General features: G+C 43.0%; 1 protein-coding gene and 1 long non-coding RNA gene across 2 annotated transcripts in view; both read left to right on the forward strand.

Moving 5' to 3' along the window:
* LOC141139198 (uncharacterized) overlaps positions 1–24,105 on the forward strand; it is a 1,175,459-nt gene that overhangs the window by 1,125,897 nt on the left and 25,457 nt on the right. The gene's annotated exons all lie outside the window — the stretch shown is intronic.
* The window catches only part of LOC141139194 (cytochrome P450 2K6-like), a 193,016-nt gene that overhangs the window by 151,524 nt on the left and 17,387 nt on the right, over positions 1–24,105 (forward strand). Inside the window, exons 11-12 of the mRNA XM_073625113.1 lie at positions 7,329–7,513; positions 7,749–7,890. Of these exons, the coding sequence (XP_073481214.1) occupies positions 7,329–7,513; positions 7,749–7,890 (327 nt within the window). The remainder of the gene's footprint in view (positions 1–7,328; positions 7,514–7,748; positions 7,891–24,105) is intronic.

The following is a 24,105-nucleotide window of genomic DNA, read 5'->3' on the forward strand; positions in this document are numbered from 1 at the left end:
TCTAGCAAATTTGGTACGTATGAATTATATAAATGGAGAAAACTGCGCTTGACCAGAAAATACAAAACGGCAGCAGCATATAGTGCGATCACACCAAAATAGATATTCCTGTAAAAAGCTGCGCTCAGAAAGACTCAGTCTATGCAAATGACATCAAGGAGATTTTCAAATCCTTTCAAAGTAAGAACACCACCACCGTGTACTTCTAAGCAGTAGTGACAATCCACCATAGTAGTTAAACCTGCTTACCAGATGGCAAGCATAAAAGGGCAAGTGGCTATAGCCCAGCCAAGGCCTTTTAGCTTGCTTGCGCTCCCGGTGTTCATATGGGGGGTAAATCTCCAGGCTCGCTTGCGCTGTCACATATCACCATTCAACATGAGAACCACGGATAACCCAAAAGGAAGAAGAACTCACCATAGTATAAAATCCTTCAGATATTTATTAAAAAATGTAGTCACTTACAATTATGTTAGCAGAGTTGCATATACGAAAAGCCGGCTGGCATACAAACAAACGGAGCCCGTTCTCTCACTCCAAAAGCGTGGTGACGTCAATGCGTACCTTCCCAGACGCGTTTCGTCATCACCTGACGTCAATGGGGAACCCATTGACAATGTCAGGTGATGACGAAACGCATCTGGGAAGTGACTACAAGTGACTACATTTTTTAATAAATATCTGAAGTATTTTATACTATGGTGAGTTCTTCTTCCTTTTGGGTTATCCGTGGTTCTCATGTTGAATGGTGATATGTGACAGCGCAAGCGAGCCTGGAGATTTACCCCCCATATGAACACCGGGAGCGCAAGCAAGCTAAAAGGCCTTGGCTGGGCTATAGCCACTTGCCCTTTTATGCTTGCCATCTGGTAAGCAGGTTTAACTACTACGGTGGATTGTCACTACTGCTTAGAAGTACACGGTGGTGGTGTTCTTACTTTGAAAGGACTTAAAAATCTCCTTGATGTCATTTGCATAGACTGAGTCTTTCTGAGCGCAGCTTTTTACAGGAATACGTATGAATTGCCAGGTGTCATTATCTATCGCTCTGTTTGCAAGAGCCTCATCAACTAGGGAGTAGAATTTTTGTCAAATCTCTCAATGGTGCTTTTTGTAATTTCTCTATACCAGGCTTGATTCTGGGGGATTTTATAACACATGGACTTGAATTGATCATTTGTCATTATGACTATATTACCCTCCTTATCTGATGGCTTTATAGTAAATCCATGTTGATCCTTTGAGATATTGTAATGCAATCTTCTCTTCTCTGGTTAGATTACTTTTTAAATCCGTACTTCTTGTTCCGAACTTTTTTAATATCTGCACTTACTAGATTGACAAAGATTTGGGTTATCAGAGAATGAAGGAAATTTATCAGATTGTTTTTTAAATGTAAGGGAACGGGTTTCTGGTGCATCCTTAGTGTCAATGTGCTGCTGTAACAGCGCCTCAATATCCCCAGTATCGATTAGATCAATTGGATCTGAGTACTCCAAAAGACTTAACAATTTATCAAGTGCCTCATCAGTTTGTACAGTATCTGATGTTTGTGGTATGGTATTCTTGGAATATAGGCTTTTGAAGTAGAGACTCCTGGCAAAGAGCTGGACATCCCTGATGGTATCAAAGACGTTCAGATCTGAGTCTAGGCAGAAGTTAAGTCCTTTGGAAAGAACAGCTATTTGTGTTGGTGATAGTCCATAATTGGACAGATTTATGACACTAATGCCCCGTACACACGGTCGGATTTTCTGACGGAAAATGTGTGATAGGACCTTGTTGTCGGAAATTCCAATTGTGTGTGGGCTCCATCACACATTTTCCATTGGATTTTCCGTCACACAAAGTTTGAGAGCAGGCTATAAAATTTTCCGACAACAAAATCTGTTGTCGGAATTTCCGATCGTGTGTACACAAATCCGATGCACAAAGTGCCACGCATGCTCAGAATAAATAAAGAGAAGAAAGCTATTGGCTACTGCCCCGTTTATAGTCCCGACATACGTGTTTTACGTCACCGCGTTCAGAATGATCGGATTTTCCGACAACTTTGTGTGACCGTGTGTATGCAAGACAAGTTTGAGCCAACATCCGTTGGAAAAAATCCTAGGATTTTGTTGTCGGAATGTCCGATCAATGTTCGACCGTGTGTACGGGGCATAAGAGTATCGCTAATCTCTGGTACTTCCTCAATACCCCCAAAGTTGGCTATGTGTCGTGAGAGTGTTCTAGGCGGTGTGCTAAAAAATTGTCATCATGGATAGTGGTGGTAGTAAGTGTGTCATGAGCATAAGACGCACCCATGTGAATTGAAGAGGATAAGCCATCACCTATAGGCCCTTCCGGGCGAAAACTTTATACACCATGTGAATTACCTTTACCCAGATCAGGATGAGTTCCAACAGTAGAAGGTGTAGAATGTTGGTGTGGGTTCAACCATACGTTTCTTTGGTGCTAGGTCATCACCAGAGATTGACCGTTTGGTTTTTTTACTTTTTCTGTAGGTACGTTGTGAACTCTGTGAAAAGGAAGTAGAGACTTATGAATTCAAAGTTTGATTAGGTGCTTTGGCATTAAAGTTCTAATTTCTTTGTCTATTTCTCTGGGGATTTAATCTGTTGTTTTGATGTCATTTGTAGGCTTTGCCCTCTTGGAAGGCTCTAAGATCTCTCCAAAACTTTTTTCCTTGGTTACAAGCGTGTCTTTAGTAAATACATCTAGATTATTTTTAACCCTATCCTCTTGTTCATTAAACACAGCTAGTTTTTTAAAAGGCTGCAACTTATTATAAATCAGGTCTATTTCTTTATCCATGGCAATGATGCATTTTTTATATTCCTCAATGAGGAGTCTCATCATCGCCGTGGTACAAATTTGTAAATTGTTTTTCCATTTTTGTTTAAAAGCTGTGTCAATGTCTTCCAAGATAGGGAAAATTTGTATCTTAAGACCGTAAGGATTCACATTTTCTATAATCTGCCTCTCAAAACTTTCCACATGCCAGAAGCATGCCTCCTTTTTCTCCACCACTTTCCTCAATTGAGCAAAGAGTGAAAATATCTCCATATGTGAGGATTCCCCGTAATCATGGCTTTTGTAGTAGCCTGCCATAAGGGCTTCCCATTCCTGTCCCCGAAACATGGAAAAACCATGCAAATTCCCCAGAATAAACTATAACAGATAATCAATGGTATAGCCTCAAAAAAGATAATAATGAGCAAGATTATTTTTAATTAAGGGCCTGTTCACACCACATGCAGTCCAGTGCGTTTTTTGTCTGCATCAAAAACGCATAGAAAGTAGGTTATATGGTTTTCAATGACATAGTTCACACCAGTGCTTGCAGTTCCAGTGCATTCCAGTTCCAGAAAAAAAAGTAGAGCATGCTGCATTTTTCCTGCACTGGACTATACTGGAACGCTGTAAAAAGCATAAAAAACTCACAGGAACGCACCGGAACGCACCTAAACGCACCAAAAATGCACTGGAACACCCATGTTCTTATTTAAGGTTGAGGAAAAAAAGGGGGGAAAACGTATCAAAAACGCACATGCAAAAAAGCACCTGGAGCGCATCCGAACTGCGTTTCTATGGTGTAAACTGGCCCTAAATGTACAGAATATATATGTGGTCACTGGGTTAAGGGAAACTCAGTGAGTACAATAATTAAGATAAAAGAAAACGGTGGGGTCAGGTCGGGTGGGTTGGGGGGATGGGTATGTACTACCCTAAATATAATAGTTTTCAGAGATCTAACGCAGAAGACCCATGTGTTGCCAACATCCCAAATTGAACAATATTATATAAGAAGTACCCTGCCAGGGAAATACTAAGGGACTTTTCAGGCAACTAATCAGCAAATATTTGAAAAAAAGATATAGAAATGTATTAATGTAAAATATGTGGTACATAAAACACCAACAAAGAATTGCATATACGATATAGACAAAATCATATAGCAAATATAAAATGCAGATCCTTCAATGTTGATCCCAACGCGTTTCTGGACCTATGTAGAGTTCTTTCTTCAGGGGCATTTCATATGAGGTAGTGCTGCTATATTGATATTCTATAATGAGATAAAGTCACACATCAGATTCATATTCGAGGTCGAAGGAATGAGCATATCGTTCAAGTCAAGTAAAAACAAACATAACAGTCAAGTAGAAAATGCAACAAGAACTGCCACATGTGGTATGGCCGAGGGTAGAAACAGACACGGTTGCTGCAGAGAGGTCAGGGTAAATGCAGGGCCTAAGAAAATGTTAGTCCTCCAAGGGAAAAGGAGGAAACATCTGAAGAGATAATAAGCGGAAAAAACGCTATTACACCCACAGTGGAAACCCAAACAGTGCTGCTGTGTGATGATGATATGGACCAAGTACCCCTAGGGGAGGGCAGAGACCCTAAGAAAGAGCAAATATATTTCATAAATACAATACCTGTTAGGTATGTAGCCATACAAAAAACAAAATAGTATTGATGTAAGAAAAGCATTTAGTGCTAGATATTAGTATTAACCATTCAGAGTACCATGCATATTTGTTTTAGAGTCAAGGTTTAATGAATTTGAATGGTATATAGAGTGGGGATGGAAAGTATTCAGACCCCCTTAAATTTTTCACTCTTTGTTATATTGCAGCCGTTTGCTAAAATCATTTAAAGCGGAGTTCCACCCAAATTTTGAACAATATCTGTATGTATTCTCTTCCTTGGCTAGATGCTGACATGCCGTTTAAAAAAATTTACATCGCCGTAATTACCTTTTATTTTTCTATTCTTCTTTGCACTTCCTGGTTCTCCTCCCGTGGGAGTAGGCGTGTTTCTAGCCTCTCCCAGACTCCTGGGAGCTAGTCTCCGGCTTCCCAGGATGCCACTGAGCATGTGCGGGAACGAGCGGTGAATGCTGGGAGCACAGCATTCACCACATCCAGGAAATAAATGCTTGTGGGCTTCAAATGCCCACAATGAAGATGGAAACCGCCTGCAGTGAATAATATAAGTTATTTTTTCTGACGAAATCTGACACAGGCGGACATATTACACACAATATGTGAGTATGTAATGCTGAGAAGAAAAGTTTGTGAATTAACTCAAAAAAAAAAAACGATAGATAGGTGGACCCCCGCTTTAAGTTCATTTTTTTCCTCATTAATGTACACACAGCACCCCATATTGACAGAAAAACACAGAATTGTTGACATTTGCTCAGTATTTAGTAGAAGCACCCTTTTGATCTAATACAGCCATGAGTCTTTTTGGGAAAGATGCAACAAGTTTTTCACACCTGGATTTGGGGATCCTCTGCCATTCCTCCTTGCAGATCCTCTCCAGTTCTGTCAGGTTGGATGGTAAACGTTGGTGGACAGCCATCTTTAGGTCTCTCCAGAGATGCTCAATTGGGTTTAAGTCAGGGCTCTGGCTGGGCCATTCAAGAACAGTCACTGAGTTGTTGTGAAGCTACTCCTTCGTTATTTTAGCTGTGTGCTTAGGGTCATTGTCTTGTTGGAAGGTAAACCTTCGGCCCAGTCTGAGGTCCTGAGCATTCTGGAGAAGGTTTTCGTCAAGGATATCCCTGTACTTGGCCGCATTCATCTTTCCCTCGATTGCAACCAGTCATCCTGTCCCTGCAGCTGAAAAACACCCCCAAAGCATGATGCTGCCACCACCATGCTTCACTGTTGGGACTGTAATGGACAGGTGATGAGCAGTGCCTGGTTTTCTCCACACATACAGCTTAGAATTAAGGCAACAAATCTCACCATCTTGGAGTCCTTCAGGTGTTTTTTTAGCAAACTCCATGTGGGCTTTCATGTGTCTTGCACTGACGAGAGGCTTCCGTCGGGCCACTCTGCCATAAAACCCCGACTGGTGGAGGGCTGCAGTGATGGTTGACTTTCTACAACTTTCTCCCATCACCCGTCTGCATCTCTGGAGCTCAGCCACAATGATCTTTGGGTTCTTCTTTACCTCTCTCACCAAGGCTCTTCTCCCCTGATAGCTTAGTTTGGCCGGACGGCCAGCTCTAGGAAGGGTTCTGGTCGTTCCAAATGTCTTCCATTTAAGGATTATGGAGGCCACTGTGCTCTTAGGAACCTTAAGTGCAGCAGAATTTTTTTTTGTAACCTTGGCCAGATCTGTGCCTTGCCACAATTCTGTCTCTGAGCTCTTCAGGCAGTTCCTTTGACCTCATGATTCTCATTTGCTCTGACATGCACTGTGAGCTGTAAGGTCTTATATAGACAGGTGTGTGGTTTTCCTAATCAAGTCCAGTCTGTATAATCAAACACAGCTGGACTCAAATGAAGGTGTAGAACCATCTCAAGGATGATCAGAAGAAATGGACAGCACCTGAGTTAAATATATGAGTGTCACAGCAAAGGGTCTGAATACTTAGGACCATGTGATTTTTCAGTTTTTCTTTTTTAATAAATCTGCAAAAATGTCAACAATTCTGTTTTTCTGTCAATATGGGGTGCTGTGTGTACATTAATGAGGAAAAATGATGATTTTAGCAAATGGCTGCAATATAACAAAGAGTGAAAAATTTAAGGGGGTCTGAATACTTTCCGTCCCCACTGTATATAATGATAATCAAAGGGTCATATAAAGGATGGAGGTATCCCTAAGGTAAACAGACAGAATGCTCATTCCTTTGAACTTGAATATGAATCTGATGTGTGACTTTATCTCATTATAGAATATCAATATAGCAGCACTACCTTGTATGAAATGCCCATGAAGAAAGGACTCTACATAGGTCCAGAAACGCATTGGGCTCAACGTTGAAGGATCTGCATTTCTATATTTGTTATATGATTCTTTCTATGTCGTATATGCAATTCTTTGTTGGTGTTGTATGCACCACATATTTTACATTAATAAATTTCTATATCTTTTTTCCAAATATTTGCTGATTAGTTGCCTTAAAAGTCCCTTAGTATTTCCCTGGGGGGTACTCCTTATATAATATTCTTCAGTTTTAGCATGAATCATTGCCTGCGTTACTCTTTGTTTAACTGATAATATTGATAAAGTAGTTGATTTCCATGTCTTCGCTATATATGGATTGTTTCACTGCAGTGGTGACGAAGAGCAAGAGTTTGAATTAACGGTGTGTTAATGCTTGTGGTTTGCTGTTCAGGAGAGCTATAGTCAGGTCAGGTGGTAAAGTTACATTGAACATGGTGGAGAGGATCTGGAACACTTCCGCTTGTTTTTCTTTCATAATATTTGGCTACCAAGTAAGATGAAAAAAAAAAAAAAAAAAAAGAACTGGCAAATATTATCTTTTAATCCTTTTTACTTTTTCTTATTACCTCCAGAAAAAGTGCAACAAGAGATCTCCACAGTTGTTGGGTTAGCACAACCTACGTACAGCCATCGTGGACAGATGCCTTATACGAATGCCGTCATACATGAGATCCAGAGGTTTGCCGATCTTGCACCCATCAGTGTTCCTCACGAGACAACTAGAGATGTCACTTTTAGGGGATATTTTATCCCAAAGGTAGCTATTTGAGATCCTGTAAAATTCAATTGTAGGCTACTAATACAGCATAGAATTAAAAGGAAATTGTGATTTTACTGAGAATATCATTTGAGTTGAAACCAGAACAGTTTTCTTATTATAAACTGCACAAAATGTTCTATTTAGAACAGAGTTGTTCTTTAAACTAAACCAGAAGAGTAATTATCTTACATAATAAAATGTATATGTTAGAGTTATTTTCTATTTATTTTAGGAAACCTATATCATCCCTCTATTATCTTCTGTATTGCGGGACAAGACGCAGTTTGAAAAGCCTGATGAGTTCTACCCAAATCATTTCCTGGATTCTCATGGACATTTTGTAAAGAAAGATGCCTTCATGCCATTCTCTGCAGGTTTGTATATCTTTCTGCTGCATCATCACAGCTGCCCTCATTTCATAATATGGAAATGGCTGTAACTGATCAATACAATCAGATCCATCTACACGGGATTGTTCTCTAATGGAGCATATTTGATTAAAAACTGTTCCTTTGTTCAGTCTAAAGCTACGTACACATCAGACTTCCATCGGAATTTTCTGTGGATTTTTGTCCGAAGGGGCGTTGACCGTGAACTTGTTTTGCATACACACGGCAGAACATTTTGAGCCAACAAACATGAACGTAGTGACGTTTCAACGTACTTACGACACTTCAAAAGAGGAAGTTCAATTCTCATGCGCCACCCTTTGGGCTCCTTCTGCTACTCTCGAGTTAGTAGAAGTTTGGTGAGTGTTGATTTGCGCTTTTCAGTTTCGTGCTTTTCAGTTTGTTTCAGAACGGTTGTTCGTCAACCAGCCATGTTGCTCAATCCTACGAGAGAGCGTGCTATTTATGGGCTTGGAGTTATTGCTTTGACTCTAGCCCAGTCCAGGAACAGGAGGAGGAGTTGTTGGACCAAAAATTGGTTGCTTAATCGTGACCAATTTTGTCATATGCCTTTGATGCAAGAGCTCCAGGAGAATAATCCTAATGATTTTAGGAATTATCCCTGGAAGACGGACTCCTGCTTTCAGCAACTCTTGGCCTTGCTGTCCCAGCCGAGCAAAGGCTCACCTTGCGGTACTTGGCGATAGGGAGAAGTCTCCAGGATATCAAGTTTACCACTGGGATCTTTCCCCAGGCTCTGGGACTCATTATTCCAGAGACCTGTTGTGCCATCATACAAGTCCTGCAGAAGGACTATATTTGGGTAAGTTTTATTCTTTAATATCACATTCTGTGTACCTAATGTTTTATAATGTCTTTTACAAATTTTTGGATTCCATCATTCCCATTATTGTAATATGCTGTAAATTTCCTCTTTGTCTCCATGCATGTTGTAAGCTTTTTCTTGGCCTACATGCATATTTTCCTTCACTAACCTCCCCAGCATGCTACCCTGGGCCCATACACACCTAGCCTAGTAACTTAACAATGTTTTTTTATGCTTCTTTTTTATGTTTATCCTAAACACCCCCTTAAATGTGTCTCAATCTTATTGTTGTCCCCAAATTCATGCAGAGTGCAAGAGTACCTTTTTTGGGTGCAAAAAACTCTTTTGTAACCCTCCCTCCCACCCCAAAATGATGAGTCAACCGATACAACTGCTCTAGGTGCTGACTTTGCAAAACCCATACACAGTATACCTTTTTTGTGGTCAGATTTCAGCATGAATTCTCCAAAGCATATAGTGCAAGGGCCTGCCTGATTATCTTCAAATTTTACAGTAAAAATTATGTCCTATTATCTTGTTAATGGTAAATTATGTATGTCCAAATGTGCTTCTATTTGGACAGTGTGTGTTATTATTTTTGAATTATGACACTTCTTACCTGTCCACTGGGCTGTCAATCTCAAAAATACGGAGGGGCTGGCCAAATTATCCCTCATTTTTTATGCATTTAGCTCTCATGGTGGTGGAGAGGGTTACCTGTCCAAAACATCTACCCATTCAACACCCCCTGCCCCCCACCATAACATTTTTAAAATGTCCCCCCAGAGGGGGTGAGGAATCATATAAGTTGAACTTTCACTTTGATTTTTAAATACACATTTAAATGTTATACTTTTATGTTGCCCAAGAATGTTTGTGTCAAATATGCTTGCAATTTTATGTGCACAAGTAGTAATTTGTTTTTCCTTGTTTGACTCCCCAGTTTCCTTCAAACCCCCATCAATGGCAGGATGTGGTGGCCCAGTTTGAGAATTAGTGGAATTTCCCCAACTGTGGTGGCGCCATTGATGGGAAGCATGTGAGGATTGTCCCACCACCAAACCCAGGATCATATTTTTTTAATTATAAAGGCTTTTGCAGCATAGTTATACTTGCTGTAGTTTCTGCAACATACAAGTTCCTGTACCTGGACGTGGGGAAGAATGGCCGCCACTCGGATGGAGGTGTCATGATGCATAACAAATTCTACGATCGGTTACAGAATGGCACCTTACATTTGCCACATGCTCAGGACAATGTCGAGGGCCTCAATTTTATTTTTGTGGCAGATGAGGCCTTTGCTCTAGGGGAACATCTTCTGAAACCCTTTCTTATGAGGAACCTCACCCTAGACCAACGCATTTTTAATTATCGGCTCTCTCGTGCCCGAAGGGTGGAGGAAAACGCTTTTGGCATCCTCTGCAGTCGCTTTAGGCTGTTTTTAACCTCCATAAACTTGGCCGAGTATAAAATCATGTTGTGTTGTGCTGCTGCATCTTCCACAATTTTTTAAGGAGGAATGCCTGCAGCTACATTGTCTCAGGGCAAACAGATGTTGCCCCTTCAGTTTTCCACCCAGCTGAAGAGGCTGTAATGCCAGCTATAGAAAGTGGACGTGCTGGTTTGCCCTCCCAGAATGCCGTCTTGTCCGTGAACAATATATGGACTACTTTGTGGGTAGAGGGGCAGTGGCTTGGCAGCAAAATGTAGTTGATCATGACTAAATGTTTATGAACAAATAAAACTACTATTTCATTTGAACTACTGTTGTATGTGTTTAATAGGTTTGCAAATGGCCTTAATCTTTGTCACTTTCTCCAATAGTGCAAACGAACCTTATGTGCTACATGAAGTGACAATCTCATCTTGAGCTAACTATTATGTTGTGCTTTGGCTCTGCTACACACATTTTTTGAGCACACTGTCACTATAACTACACCAATTTAACAAATACACTGGTATTGAGCATTGAAATAAGAAGCCACATATTGTTTAGAACAGGGGTTTTCAAACTACAGCCCTCCTATCAGACTTCTCACTTACCAGACCGGTGAGTCCGCTTGGGCAGAGGGTAGGCTCTCTTATGCGTCCGATTCGTGGCCCCTGGAAGAGTATACAGGAAGCACAGGAGTACGGAGTGGTATGGGAGCCTGGTAATAGAGTCCAGATGCAGGTGGATGAGCAATCCTAAACAGCAAGGTGCAGGCTGGAACACAGGCAAACAGGACTGAACAGGAAGGTCTGGAGACAGGCTGGGTTCGGCAACAGGCAGGTAACGAGGTACAACGGAGCAGGCAGAAGAATAGTCAGACAGGCCAGAGGTCAGGTGCAGGCAGAGTTCAAAGGAGTCCAGGAAGTAAGCCGGGTTAGTCAGGAGATCTGGTTTACAGGCACAGGAAACAGGTACAAGGGAAAGGCAGAGCTGTTGATCAGGCAGCACTGATCAGAGAGTGAAGCCAGCTTAAATAGACAGATTGGCGCCAAACGGCATGCGCGCGCGCACCAGCACAAACAGGCATGCGCACCCGCACACACCCACGCGCACGCACCCGCACACCGGCATGCATGCCAGGCCCGGTCGGATGATGCAAACTAGTGGCAAAAGAAGCGCGCCCGCCCGCGCCCGACCACCAGCATGCACCCCAAGGCCAGCCGAGCCGCACACACCAGTGCCCGCAGGAGCACGCACAACAGGACCAACAGGAACGCGCGCGCCAGCGCACCCCGATGCACACCACAGCGAGCAGCACCATGTCCACCGAGGTAAACTCTGACAGTGCTCCCCCCTCAAGGGCAGCCTCCGGATGCCCAGTTGGGCCAATCTGGTTGCATGGGAATCTTTGAATGCTTGCAACAGTTCCTTAGCGTGAAGATTACTCTCGGGTTCCCAGGAATTGTCCTCAGGTCCATACCCCTTCCATTTGATCAGATATTGGATTTGATTGTGCCTTTTCCTGCAATCCAGAATTGCTTCGATTTTGATTTCCTCCTCATTATCAATCATGATGGGTTCAGGTGGACCGGTACTACAGCCGGTAAAGGGATTACCGGCGGTTTCAGCAGAGACATGTGGGAAACCGGGTGTACTTTAAAAGAATCAGGCAAGTCGAGTTCATATGCAACATCATTAACCTTCCTCCTCACTGGGAAAGGCCCAATGAATTTAGGCCCCAGTTTCCTAGAGGGGCAGGCCATCTTTAAGTTAGCTGTAGACAACCACACTTGATTGCCAGGTTCCAAGATGAGTTCCCCATGTCTCTTCTTGTCGAACATTTTCTTGTAATAGGCCTGGGATTTGGCCATGGTTTCTTGCAGAAGTTTGCTATTGGCAGAGAAGAACTCCATTGTTTCGGAAACTGCAGGGATGGTACATTCGGGTATAGAGCTGGGTAAAAAGGAAGTATGAAATCCATAGTTGGTGAAGAATGGCGTTTGGTTGAAGGCAGAATGTAGAGAATTATTGTAAGAGAATTCCGCAACAGGCAACAGGGAGACCCAGTCATTCTGGGAAAAGGCAGAGAAACAACGAAGGTATTGCTCCAAGGTCTGGTTGGTTCTCTCCGTTTGGCCATTTGTCTGGGGATGGTAGGCTGAAGAGAACGCCAGTTCAATTTTAAGGGAACCACACAGCACCTTCCAAAACCTGGAGGTGAATTGGACACCTCGATCAGAGACAATATACAAAGGAACCCCATTATAAATATCTTCGCTGTTTCCACGGCTGAGGGTGTGCCCTTCATTGGAAGAAAATGTGCCATCTTGGATAATCTGTCTATTATGACAAAGATGGTAGAAAAGCCTTTGGATGGGGGCAGTTCCACGATGAAATCCATCGAGATCATTTTCCAGGGTCTGTCAGGAATGGGTAAGGGTTTCAATAAGCCCCAGGCCCTTGTCCGGTTACTTTTACTTCGGGCACAAGTGTGACAGGAATTAACATAACTCTTACAATCATCGGCCAGTTGTGGCCACCAGAAGGTGCGCTGTACCAGTTCGGCCATCTTCAGGGCCCCGAAATGACCCACCAGCTTATGGTCATGGCAAAGCTCCAGTACCGGCACCCTAAGGTCCTTAGGGACCATAATCTTGCCCTTGTGCCATAGCAAACCATCTTTTAGGCTGGTCTCAGCAGGTTGGGGTATTCCCGTAGAAGCTTGTCTTATTCTAAAGATCAGATCCCCTTGAAGGAGTAAAAACTTTCCCACAGGCAGGATAGTGTCCTGAGAAACAGTATCTTTGGAGTTATGGAACATGCGGGAAAGTGCGTCCGGTTTGACATTTTTAGAACCAGGTCTGTAAGTGATGTGGAATTGAAAGCGGGAAAAGAAGAGTGCCCATCTAGCTTGCCGTGGTCTCTTGGCGGATCTCAGATACTCCAAGTTCTTGTGGCCGGTGAAATTAGAATGGGATGTACAGCACCCTCCAATAGATAGCGCCACTACTCCAGAGCCGTTTTGATGGCCAGAAGCTCCCGATATCCAACGTCATAGTTCCTTTCGGACACAGAGAGTTTGCGTGAGAAGAAAGCTATTGGAAATAGGAGAGCCTTGGCGCCTTGACATTGGGAGAGTACTGCTCCTACTGCAATTTCTGAGGCATCGACCTCCAAAACAAATAGCAAGGCAGGGTTAGGGTGTTTTAGAATGGAGGCAGATGTAAATAGTTCTTTTAGTTTCTCAAAGGCCGATTGTGCCCTGGGAGTCCAGCAGAATCGGGTTCCCTGCTTCGTTAATTCTGTAATGGGAGAGATAATTTTAGAGAAGTCCTTGATTAATTTCCTATAAAAGTTGGAAAATCCAATGAAGCGTTGAATCCCCTTTTTGTCTGTGGGTGCGGGCCAGTTCAGGATAGCGGACACCTTTTGAGGGTCCATCCTAATGCCCTCAACTGAAATGATGAGACCCAAGAATTGAATGCATTGAAGTTCAAACTCGCATTTATCGAGCTTAGCATACAGTCCGTGTTGCCTGAGCCGAACAAGGACATTCCGGACGTGCCTGCGATGGTCAGCCAATGAAGAGGAGAAGATGAGGATGTCGTCAAGGTATACGATAACGTAAAGGTCCAGAAATGATGTCGTTAATAAAATGTTGAAATGTTGCTGGTGCATTGCAAGGACCGAAGGGCATAACGAGATACTCCAAATGCCCAAAACGAGTATGGAAAGCGGTCTTCCACTCGTCCCCTTCTCGGATACGGATTAAGTTATAGGCTCCGTGAAGATCCAATTTCGTGAAGACTGTTGTGGTTCCCAGCCTCTGGAATAGCTCAGGCACCAGAGGTAGCGGATAGCGATTTTTGATCGTTATCTTGTTTAGCTCTCGATAATCAATGCATGGTCGAAGAGAGTGATCCTTCTTCTCTACAAAGAATACGCCGGCACCGGCCGGAGATGTGGACGGGCGGATGAACTTCTTTTCCAGGTTTTCGTCAAGATATTTCTTTAATGTGTCTAACTCCTGCTCCATTAATGGGAAGATCCTTCCGAAGGGTACCTCGGTTCCGGGTAAAAGTTCTATAGGGCAGTCGTAGGGCCTGTGCGGGGGAAGGATTTCTGCACCTTTCTTGCTAAAAACAACAGGGAAGTCCCGGTAGGGTTCTGGAATAGCTTGGCGTAATTCAGTATCTGGATGTAAGCAGAGAAGTTGAGGAGTCTCGTTGGTTACTCCTTGCAGACAACGCTGTTGACAGTACTCAGAGAGAATCTCAATTCTTCCTGAAGCCCAGTTAATATGGGGGTTGTGGGCTTGTAGCCACGGCATTCCCAGGATAATAGGGAAGAGAGGTGAGGAGATGGCATCTAAGCAGAGGAGTTCTTGGTGCTGAGGATCCATGGTAGCTAGTATAGGGACAGTCTCTTGAATGACAGGACTGGAACAGAGGATGGAACCATCTGCAAGGTGCACAGCAAGGCTCTGGGTTTTGGGTCGAAGTGGAATGTCGTGCTGAGCTGAAAAAAATAGGTCAATGAAGCAGCTGCATGCTCCGGAGTCAATGATGACTGGTACCTGAATAGTCCTTCCTGGAAGCTGCAAAGTGACAGAGATGGTAAGGTGAGTACCAGGTTTTGGCATGATAGTTGCACACATACGAGCAGTAGAATGGCACTTACACGTCTTGTTGAAACAGACGCTTGCGTAGTGCCTGGATTCTCCACAGTACAGACACAGATTGTGAGCACGTCTGCGTAACTTCTCTTCGGGAGTCAAGGAAGGACGAAGCAGGCCAAGCTGCATGGGTTCTGAAGCATCAAAGACTGGAGCAGTCGGTGGAGTAGAGGGCCGACTGGGGGGACTGGAAACTTGTGGGAACATCCAGGTGGGGCAGAAGGTACTGGTAGACCTTTCGGTGCGTCGCTCTCTCAGGCGACGGTCAATCTGAATAGAAAGGTTAATAAGCTCCTCCAGGGTTTGAGGCACTCCGACCCGTGCCAACTCGTCTATGAGCGGGTCGGACAATCCCATCCTAAACTGGTGACGCAGGGCAGCGTCGTTCCAGGCCGTGTCAGAGCTCCAGCACCTGAACTCAACAGCATAGTCTTCAGCCGCCCTACGGCCTTGATGGAGGGAGTGCAATGTGGCTTCAGCAGTTGCGGTTAGCTGAGGGTCTTCATAGAGCTGTGACATTGCCACAAAGAAGGCATCCAGACTTTCCAAAGAATCAGATTTCTGCTCCAGAAGATGGTGGGCCCAGGTTTGAGGCTCACCGGACAGCAGGGAAATGACAAAGCCCACCTTGGTAGCCTCTAGAGAGAAGGTACGGGGCTGTAAAGCGAAGTAGAGTACACAGACATTTCGGAATGTGCGGTATTTGCTACGGACTCCGGAAAACCTTTCAGGTATGGGTACTTTGGGCTCTGGAGGGAGCATAACTACGGAGGGTGTGGAAAGTGCAGACAAAGTCCCCAGTGGACTGGTGGGTGCGGACAGAGCCTGGACACGTTCCTCCAATCTTGTATAGCCCTCTTGTAGGCTTTTCGCCGCTTGGGTTAAACCCACCAGATGTCTGCAGAGTTCATCCATAGGGGAAGCCCCCTGCCCGGACTCGGTCATGGCTGCCTGATACTATCAGACTTCTCAGCTACCAGACCGGTGAGTCCGCTTGGGCAGAGGGTAGGCTCTCTTACGCGTCCGACTCGCGGCCCCTGGTAGAGTATACAGGAAGCACAGGAGTACGGAGTGGTATGGGAGCCTGGTAATAGAGTCCAGATGCAGGTGGATGAGCAATCCTAAACAGCAAGGTGCAGGCTGGAACACAGGCAAACAGGACTGAACAGGAAGGTCTGGAGACAGGCTGGGTTTGGCAACAGGCAGGCAACGAGGTACAACGGAGCAGGCAGAAGAATAGTCAGATAGGCCAGAGGTCAGGTGCAGGCAGAGTTCAGAGGAGTCCAGGAAGCAAACCGGGTTAGTCAGGAGATCTGGTTTACAGGCACAGGAAACAGGTACAAGGGAACGGCAGAGCTGTTGATCAGGCAGCACTGATCAGAGAGTGAAGCCAGCTTAAATAGACAGATTGGCGCCAAACGGCACGCGCGCGCGCACCGGCACGCACAGGCACGCGCACCTGTGCGCGTGCACCCGCACACCGGTGTGCACGCCAGGCCCAGTCGGATGATGCAGACTGGTGCCAAAAGGAGCGCGCGCAGAAGCTCGCACAACAGGACCAACAGGAACGCGCACGCTGGCGCACCCCGACGCACACCACAGCGAGCAGCACCATGTCCACCGAAGTAAGCTCTCTGACACCTCCAGTTGTTCAGGAACTACAATTCCCATCATGCCTAGTCATGTCTGTGAATGTTAGAGTTTTACAATGCCTCATGGGATGTGTAGTTCCGCAACAGCTGGAGGGCCGTAGTTTGAGGATCCCTGGTTTAGAAAAAAGCTATTTACTACAAGCACATTCACATGTGTGTTTTATAGTTTTAGAACAAACCAACATTGTTATTTGTGGATAACATGTATATTTGCCATTTTATAGCATTTTTAATGGTTAAACAGGCATGTTTTTAAAGCAGAGCATACACATCCCCAACTCTGGAACTTACAAAGTTCAACTTTTTGAATTTAAAGGCCATATGAGACATTGATATTAGTATTCTCAAACTGTAAAGATCTTGCCTTCCTCAGGTGTGATGAGCTCACCCCTTTAAAAGCCACATTTTGAAGAGGCATAACTGTTAAATGTCCCTTATGATCCCCTGCCTCAAATGTGTGTAGGTACAAACAGGTTATTTGATAAAGCTACAAAACACAGTGTGTCAACATGTGCTGTCTCCCATCACGCATATCAATGTATGCGTATTGGGGGTGCAAACCCTTGCTCCAAACTAAAGTAGGTGAGAGGAAGGGGTTGCACCCCCAAAACATGGCGATTGTTACCCCGTAATGGGAGATAGCACATGTTGACACAGTGGGGGTTATTTACAACAGGGAAATCCACTTTGTACTACAAGTGCACTTTCCACTGCACAGGTAGTGCACTTGTAGTGCAAAGTTGATTCTCCTTTCGTAAATAACTCCCGCTGTGTGTTTTGTGGCTTTTGCAAACTCCATGTAGGTAAAGTCACACATTTTTGGCATGGGATCATGAGTGAATTTTAAGGTTTGTGTCCCAATTTGTGTGCTTCTTCAAATTTTGGCTTTGCCATTACAAAAAACACATCAAGAAAAATCTAAAGATTACTTAGGGCAGTGTTTCTCAACTCTCCTTCTCCAGATGCATTACCAGGTCCTGTTTTCTCTATTTGTTACTTTTGGCACAAGTGATGAGGTCATTTTCGAGGTTCTTAATTGACACAGTCATTTTTATACTGCATAATTTTAAAAAAAACAGGACGTGGTCGTGTACCTAGAGAAGTGGAGTGGAGAAACACTGACCTCAGACAATAAAAAAGCCCATGTTCACATTTTTGGAGATTTCTCATGCAATCTGAGAGGTCAAATCGCATGACAAGTCACAACCTATTGTAGACAATGGCACTGTTCCTTGCTACTTTGAAATTGCGGTCGTTCTTATGAAGTAGTGCGATTTCAAAGTATCATCAATGTGAGCCTGTGCTTCAAAGTAGTCAAAAGATGCAAAAAAATAAAAAAAGACAGGAGTCAACAAGTTGAAGAAAATGTAAGGTCTGAAGATTTTAAAATTTGGCTAACATGTCTACATAATCCTGTATTCATTTCTGTAAACCAGTGGCAGCCTCCTTTATTTTCTCGAGCTCAATCAATGCCTGCAGCATATCAGCACTGATACGACCAATAGTGCATCTTGGAAGTTCGTGGTCTTGGAAGAGGAGAAAAAAGTATTTAATGGGAATGATGGTCAAGTGGCTGAGGTCCTACATAACGAATTATGGTCATGTTAGTAGGCAAATTGTGAAAATACTTACCTAGCCAGTCTATTATTGCTTGCAACCTGCTTGCCCTTTAGACACCTACACTACAAGGAATGTACACACTGCAACTACTCTGTAATCTTGGCCCTGGTGCCTGTGTCTACAAAACTCGGGTACCTAGCCACACTGCCAGCTCCTTCCACCTCTTCCTTCTCCGTCCTAATGTTAAAGGCGCTAATGTGTGGAGTGGGTGTTTGGTTTTGACATCTAAACACTTGACATGTATACACATTTGAAGCCAGATTACAAAAATACTTATGGGGCAAACAAGAGGCTCAAAAGTCGTTTCTTCAACTTGTTGCACTCTTCCACCCTCTGTCTTGCATCTGGGGATGTTCGGTCCAGTGGAGGCTCTGTGCTGTGTCCAGCTCTCAGATCCCACTCCTCCAAATGTGGGAGCTGACCACACTCACGTTCCTCTAAAAATAAACAATACAACATTCATTAAGCCACCCCAAGTCACATCTGTTCCTAACATCACTTTTGCTGAATTAGTTGACCAACCTTGCACTTGTGACAATGTTTACTCCTGACTAGTGGACTCCAACATGCTGCACTTTGCTTTATTATACATTGAAAAATGCATTGAAAAGGAAAGGTGATGTCATTTTAAAATGTTAAAAAAATGGCGAAATGCCCACATTGAACAACTCATGCAGTTGCCACCGACCCCTCTTGTCTCCTATAGGATAGGGGATACATGATGATCATTCTAGCAGGCATGACTCTGTATGACTGTGATCCCCAGAGCCTCTCCTCTACCCATGTCTACCCTGGCAAGTCTGCATTAATGGGCACTGATAAGCCACACAGCAACCATAAAGTGTTCTTTAACCCTTAAGTTCCACCCTAAGCCCATGGCCTTTGGCCCACCTAGAAACACCTCTGTTGGTGGCTAAATGAGTGTGTTTGTGTTTGTGTCGTCACTTACGATTTTGGGGGAAGATGGCCCTGTTGTCTTCCCTGTTGGCGCCCAGCCAAAGGAAGCCTCCCTTTGTCCCCTTTGGTGGCTTGTCTGGTGACTTTGTCTGTTCCTTTTTCCCATTGAAAGAATAAAATACACTAAAAATGATTACACCAAAAAAGCGTACTCCAAAATAAAAACAAGTATAGTTCATATCTGCTTAAAATTTAAATTCATCTTTACACAAAATATTCAGACCTAGATTAGAGAAAACATTATGTGTATTTTTCAAGACCTACTTGTAGAAAGCAAATATACAGACAGCTAATTCCAACATCTACATAATAATTTCTGTTATGAATCTGGCTTACTTTTTTTTTATTAGGCGATGGATGGAGTCCATCTGCTCTTTCTTGCAGTGCTTTAAATTCGACCAGCACTTGCGGATTGGATCCTTCATTCGGTGCAACGAATATTCTTCCTCCAGTACCATGGTGACCTTCTCCAGAACCAGTCTTTTTGGCTGTTGGGCCTTTCATAGTTCTGCAGCTTACAGTCATAGTCATATTTCTCCAATATGCACACCATCTCCACCATCTATCCCTTGCTCATGGCCTGCTAGATTTCGGTGATTCCGCCATCATGTCGTCCCTTCCGAATGTTCCGCCGTGTATGTCGCATGCAGAATAGAGATTCTGGTCACCCCCCAGTGTCATGAAGCTCTGAGAGCTCTGAGAGCGAAATTTCACGCATTCGCAGGGTATATCAATTCATAACGAGCGGTCGACGTAACGGCTATAGGAATGAAGTTACGAGAGATGATCTCTAGCCAAAAGGAGCCATGAAAAAAAGGTACGTTTGAAAATTGGTGCACCGGTGGTTAGTGGCCTATACTGCTTAGATAGAGGCCTATATTGTGATCCGATTATGAGTTATAAGCCACCCATTATGGTTTGTCTTGTGTTCTTTCTTGCAGCCATCTGATACCTGCCAACAAAATGAAGGACAACTTCAATTCCCATGAATTCTTGATGGAATTTATCCAAAAATACAGGGAACTCACCTGTCTGTGGTAAAACATAAAGATTATTCTAATAAAAACAAGAGGAGGGAAGCAATAGATCATCTGGTGGAATTGGTGAAGACTGTGTACCCCAGGGCAACCTACACTTTGGTGAAGACAAAAATTGGGGGCCTTAGGAGCATGTATAACAGGGAGCGAAAGAAGATCGAGAAATCCAAAAAATCGGGAGTAGCAGCAGATCAGATTTATGTTCCCAAGCTGTGGTACTTCAACAGCCTGCAATTTTTGTCAAATCAAAGTGTACCACATAGATCCCTCTCCACACTACCCTCCACATCAGCTGAGGCCACCGACACTGATCCTGATCCTACACAGGATGAAGAGGAGGAGGATGCTCAGCTTGACCCAGGTATAGCATTGTTGAAAAGATTTGATGACAAAAATACAATGATGTTAACTAGACGTTATTATGGATAATAATTTTCTGCATTAACAAAGTGATTTCCATATCAACAGACAGTAGTGGCCAAAAAGGATTAGGACAAGATAGTCTTTTATATTTGTCCACATTCAATTTTCAAAAGTCATGAGCTGAAAAGTGTTTGTGATTGATGACCAAAATAATAAATTTCATTTTTAAATACTGCACTATGGGAGCCCTTTGTTTTTTCCTGTGAGGACTTTACCACTTGCTACTGTGGAACGATCTGGGAAGCCCTGATTGGAGCACACTCCAGAGTCTGAACGAACAGGTGGATAAGCCCGATGGAGGAACAGATGGTATAGCACAGTTTACCAAGGAGGAGGTCCATCCATAGTCACCCACTCTATGCCTACTACCCCTGCTGGGGTAACTACGTCTGGTGAGTGGGGATCCAGTGGGGGGAGCACCAAAAGTCACACTACGTGCTGTGCATTGAAGTCACCTGATATACGCAATATTGGACATTCGGGGATCACATTTTTTGTTTTTCTTTTTATATATATTTTTTACTTTTCAAGAGGGACTTGGACTTTTATATTGATCTCACAATATTTTTATGTCATAGTTGTGAACTATATCTGCACTTTTTTAACAGTGATGCGCTTACATTATCAATACTTTAATGTTACAGGTGTGGACCATTTCTGCACTGTATTAATAGTATAGTGTTTTTATTATTTATTTTTCACATTATTTACAAGTAACTGAGTTACCTCATGGTTATTGGCTGGGTCACATGGTTGTGCTAACTTGACACAAAAAAATTGAAAATCTTCTTGATATCAAAAGAACAACAATCCTTTGTAAATACGTTTGTCATTACTCTGTGAGTATCACCAGCAAAGCAGCATTATTATTATCCCATTATAAAGAAGAAGAGAATGTGCGCTGCATTTCGAGATTTCATAATTTTCCGCGTCACGAATGTGATATCTCTATTACGAATGCTAGTTTTACAAGACCGAATGCTTCCGGCTGGTCCTTGCTTCCGAGCATGCGTGTCTGTACTTTGGACTTTAATCCTATGGACTTGTGTACACATGATCGGATTATCCTCCATCGGACATTTGTTGCCAGAAAGTTTGAGACCATGCACATCGAGCACTTGTCCGTTGAAAACCAAAAACAATTGTCCAATGGAGCATACACAAGGTTGGATTGTCAGATAAAACAGGTCCGTGGGACCGTTGTTGTCAAAAAGTCTGATCGTGTGTATGGGCCTTAAGTTTACTTTTGGCCTATTAAAGTCACATTTAAACTATTTTTTCCTGATGCACTCGCATAGTTAATAGGAGACAGTCTTCATCTCTGAGTAATAGCTGTCTCACACTTATTAATATGATCATACATACCTTCATTTAAAATAAACAGATCAAATTGTAAAAAAAAAACAAAAACAAACCACAAACCCTCCAATTGATTTTGACCCCACCAAGTCAATTAGCTAATCAAGTGCCTGGTGATGAATGGAATGTTGTGGAGGCCTCTCTTGCACCTCCTGCCCAACACTCCTGAAGGTGGAGACATAGGGTGTAAGGGCACAGAATGGCACGAGTGCCGGAGTAGCTGACTAGTGAAGTCTGCTCTTAGGTGGAAGAAGCTGGGAGTCACAGCCCATAGAACAGGGTACTGAAGCAGCTTGGCACCAAAGCAGGAAAAGGTAGCAGAGCTGGTATGCAGGCAGCAACCAGCGGCAGCCAGGCAATAAGGGACCGAGTCAGCAGGCAGAGCATGCCCAGGAAACAGGCAAAGGTCGGTAAAAGCTGGGCAGCACAGTACAGAATCAGCAGGCAAAGATGAGTCCAGTAAATAGGCCAAGGTCAAACAGATCAGATGAGCAAGGTTAATGCAGGAGCAAAGGCAAAGTCCAGGAGAAAGCTGATTCATACACAGGTAAGCCGATTCAATGGACCAGGTCACAGGAATATAGGCACAAGCTGAAGACCATTCAGCAACTGCTCATGGTGTCAGACCAGTTTAAATAGACCACTGGGCACCAAGTGCGCACACTAATTTGTATGCACATGTGCCATAGGAGCATAAGCCCACGCTGTAAATGTATCGATGGCATGCTTCCTACCCGGGTTATCATATGAACAATTAGGAGAAGAAAAATGGGACTTTTAATGAAGCATGTCATTGGGAAATTGAATGTGAATAAATAAAATTGATTTGGATTTAATTTAATGTCATTGACCCCTAGGGGTAGTCCACGATTGTTAAGCAAACACTAATAGAGTCATAAAATAAATTGGAGTACAGATATAATCAAAAAGATTAGTATATTTGTAATGATAATTAAAGAATCTTATGTGCAAACAAATCAATGGACATACATTAATACAGTTCATAACATAAATACATAAATTAAAATTACCAATCAGAATTACATGAAACACATGATATAAGTACAGACTCAAAAAAACATTGGTTAAATTCATGATTAAAAATAGGCTTAAATTGGCACCCCTAGTTTAAAATCCAACGCGTTTCTTGGCTTCTTGCCAGTCATCAGGGGTTGGATGCATGTATTTACTGAGAAAGCAATAGGATAGGATAAATATTATTATATGTAAAACCCACATTGGTTTTCTGGTGCTGGGAATCTGGTTTACCATACACAGCTGTGGCAAAATTTGTTGATTGCTTATGACATTCTGTGACATGTAGTCACTATGTCCTGTGAGTAGGCACTGTTGTGTCACACATTTTACAGAGCCTGTCTTCTGAACTACAGAGGTGATGAGAGGAGGAGTTTCAGGAGGTAGAGTCAGTACAGGAATCATAGCTTGAAGGCAGCAAGGTACCATGGAATAGGTAGTCTTAGAAATTAAATGTAACAAGCCAAAGAGAAGCTGCAAAGCATGCAGGTAATCCAGGCACATGTGAAAAGAGACAGCCAGCAGACAGGCAGATCTAAAAACATGAAAATAGTTTTTCTTTAAGTAAACTTATATTGGATTGTCAAATATAACTATTGTTTGTATTGATATTACAATGCTAATGTTATAAAATGAAAGTGTAAGCTGTGACCATAGAACTCCTTTAACTAGTTTTGTACCAGAGCATTTTTTTTTTTCAATTTTTCATACACATGTTAAAATCTGTATTTTTTGCTAGAATGTAACCTAAAACTTCCAACGATTATATACTGTATTGTATAGAGTACTTTGAAAGAACATTTTTGAGTCAATCTATATTTTCAGGATATCCAGTACCCAAGATTTTGGCAAATTATAAAATATGGGGTTGCATCAAGTGAATAGATATCAAACATGTCAAGCCTTAAAATTGCATGTGTTCCTTTAAAATTGCAAAAAAAAAAAAATACAGTAAGTACCCCAAATTGAACATTAGCAAGGCTGTAAAAACCTTGGTCAGAATTATTGCTATCACTCCAATGTTCACAGAGATACCTGTAAAAACCTTGGTCAGAATTATTGCTATCACTCCAATGTTCACAGAGATACCTAATATTTTGTAGTTGCTATTTACCGTCATGTGTGTGCCCTGTGTACGCACTGTAAAATATGCCTGGGTGGGGCAAGCGTCATTCTGAGGGGAC

Source organism: Aquarana catesbeiana, linkage group LG04, assembly GCF_042186555.1.
Source record: "Aquarana catesbeiana isolate 2022-GZ linkage group LG04, ASM4218655v1, whole genome shotgun sequence".
Lineage (NCBI taxonomy): Eukaryota > Metazoa > Chordata > Amphibia > Anura > Ranidae > Aquarana > Aquarana catesbeiana.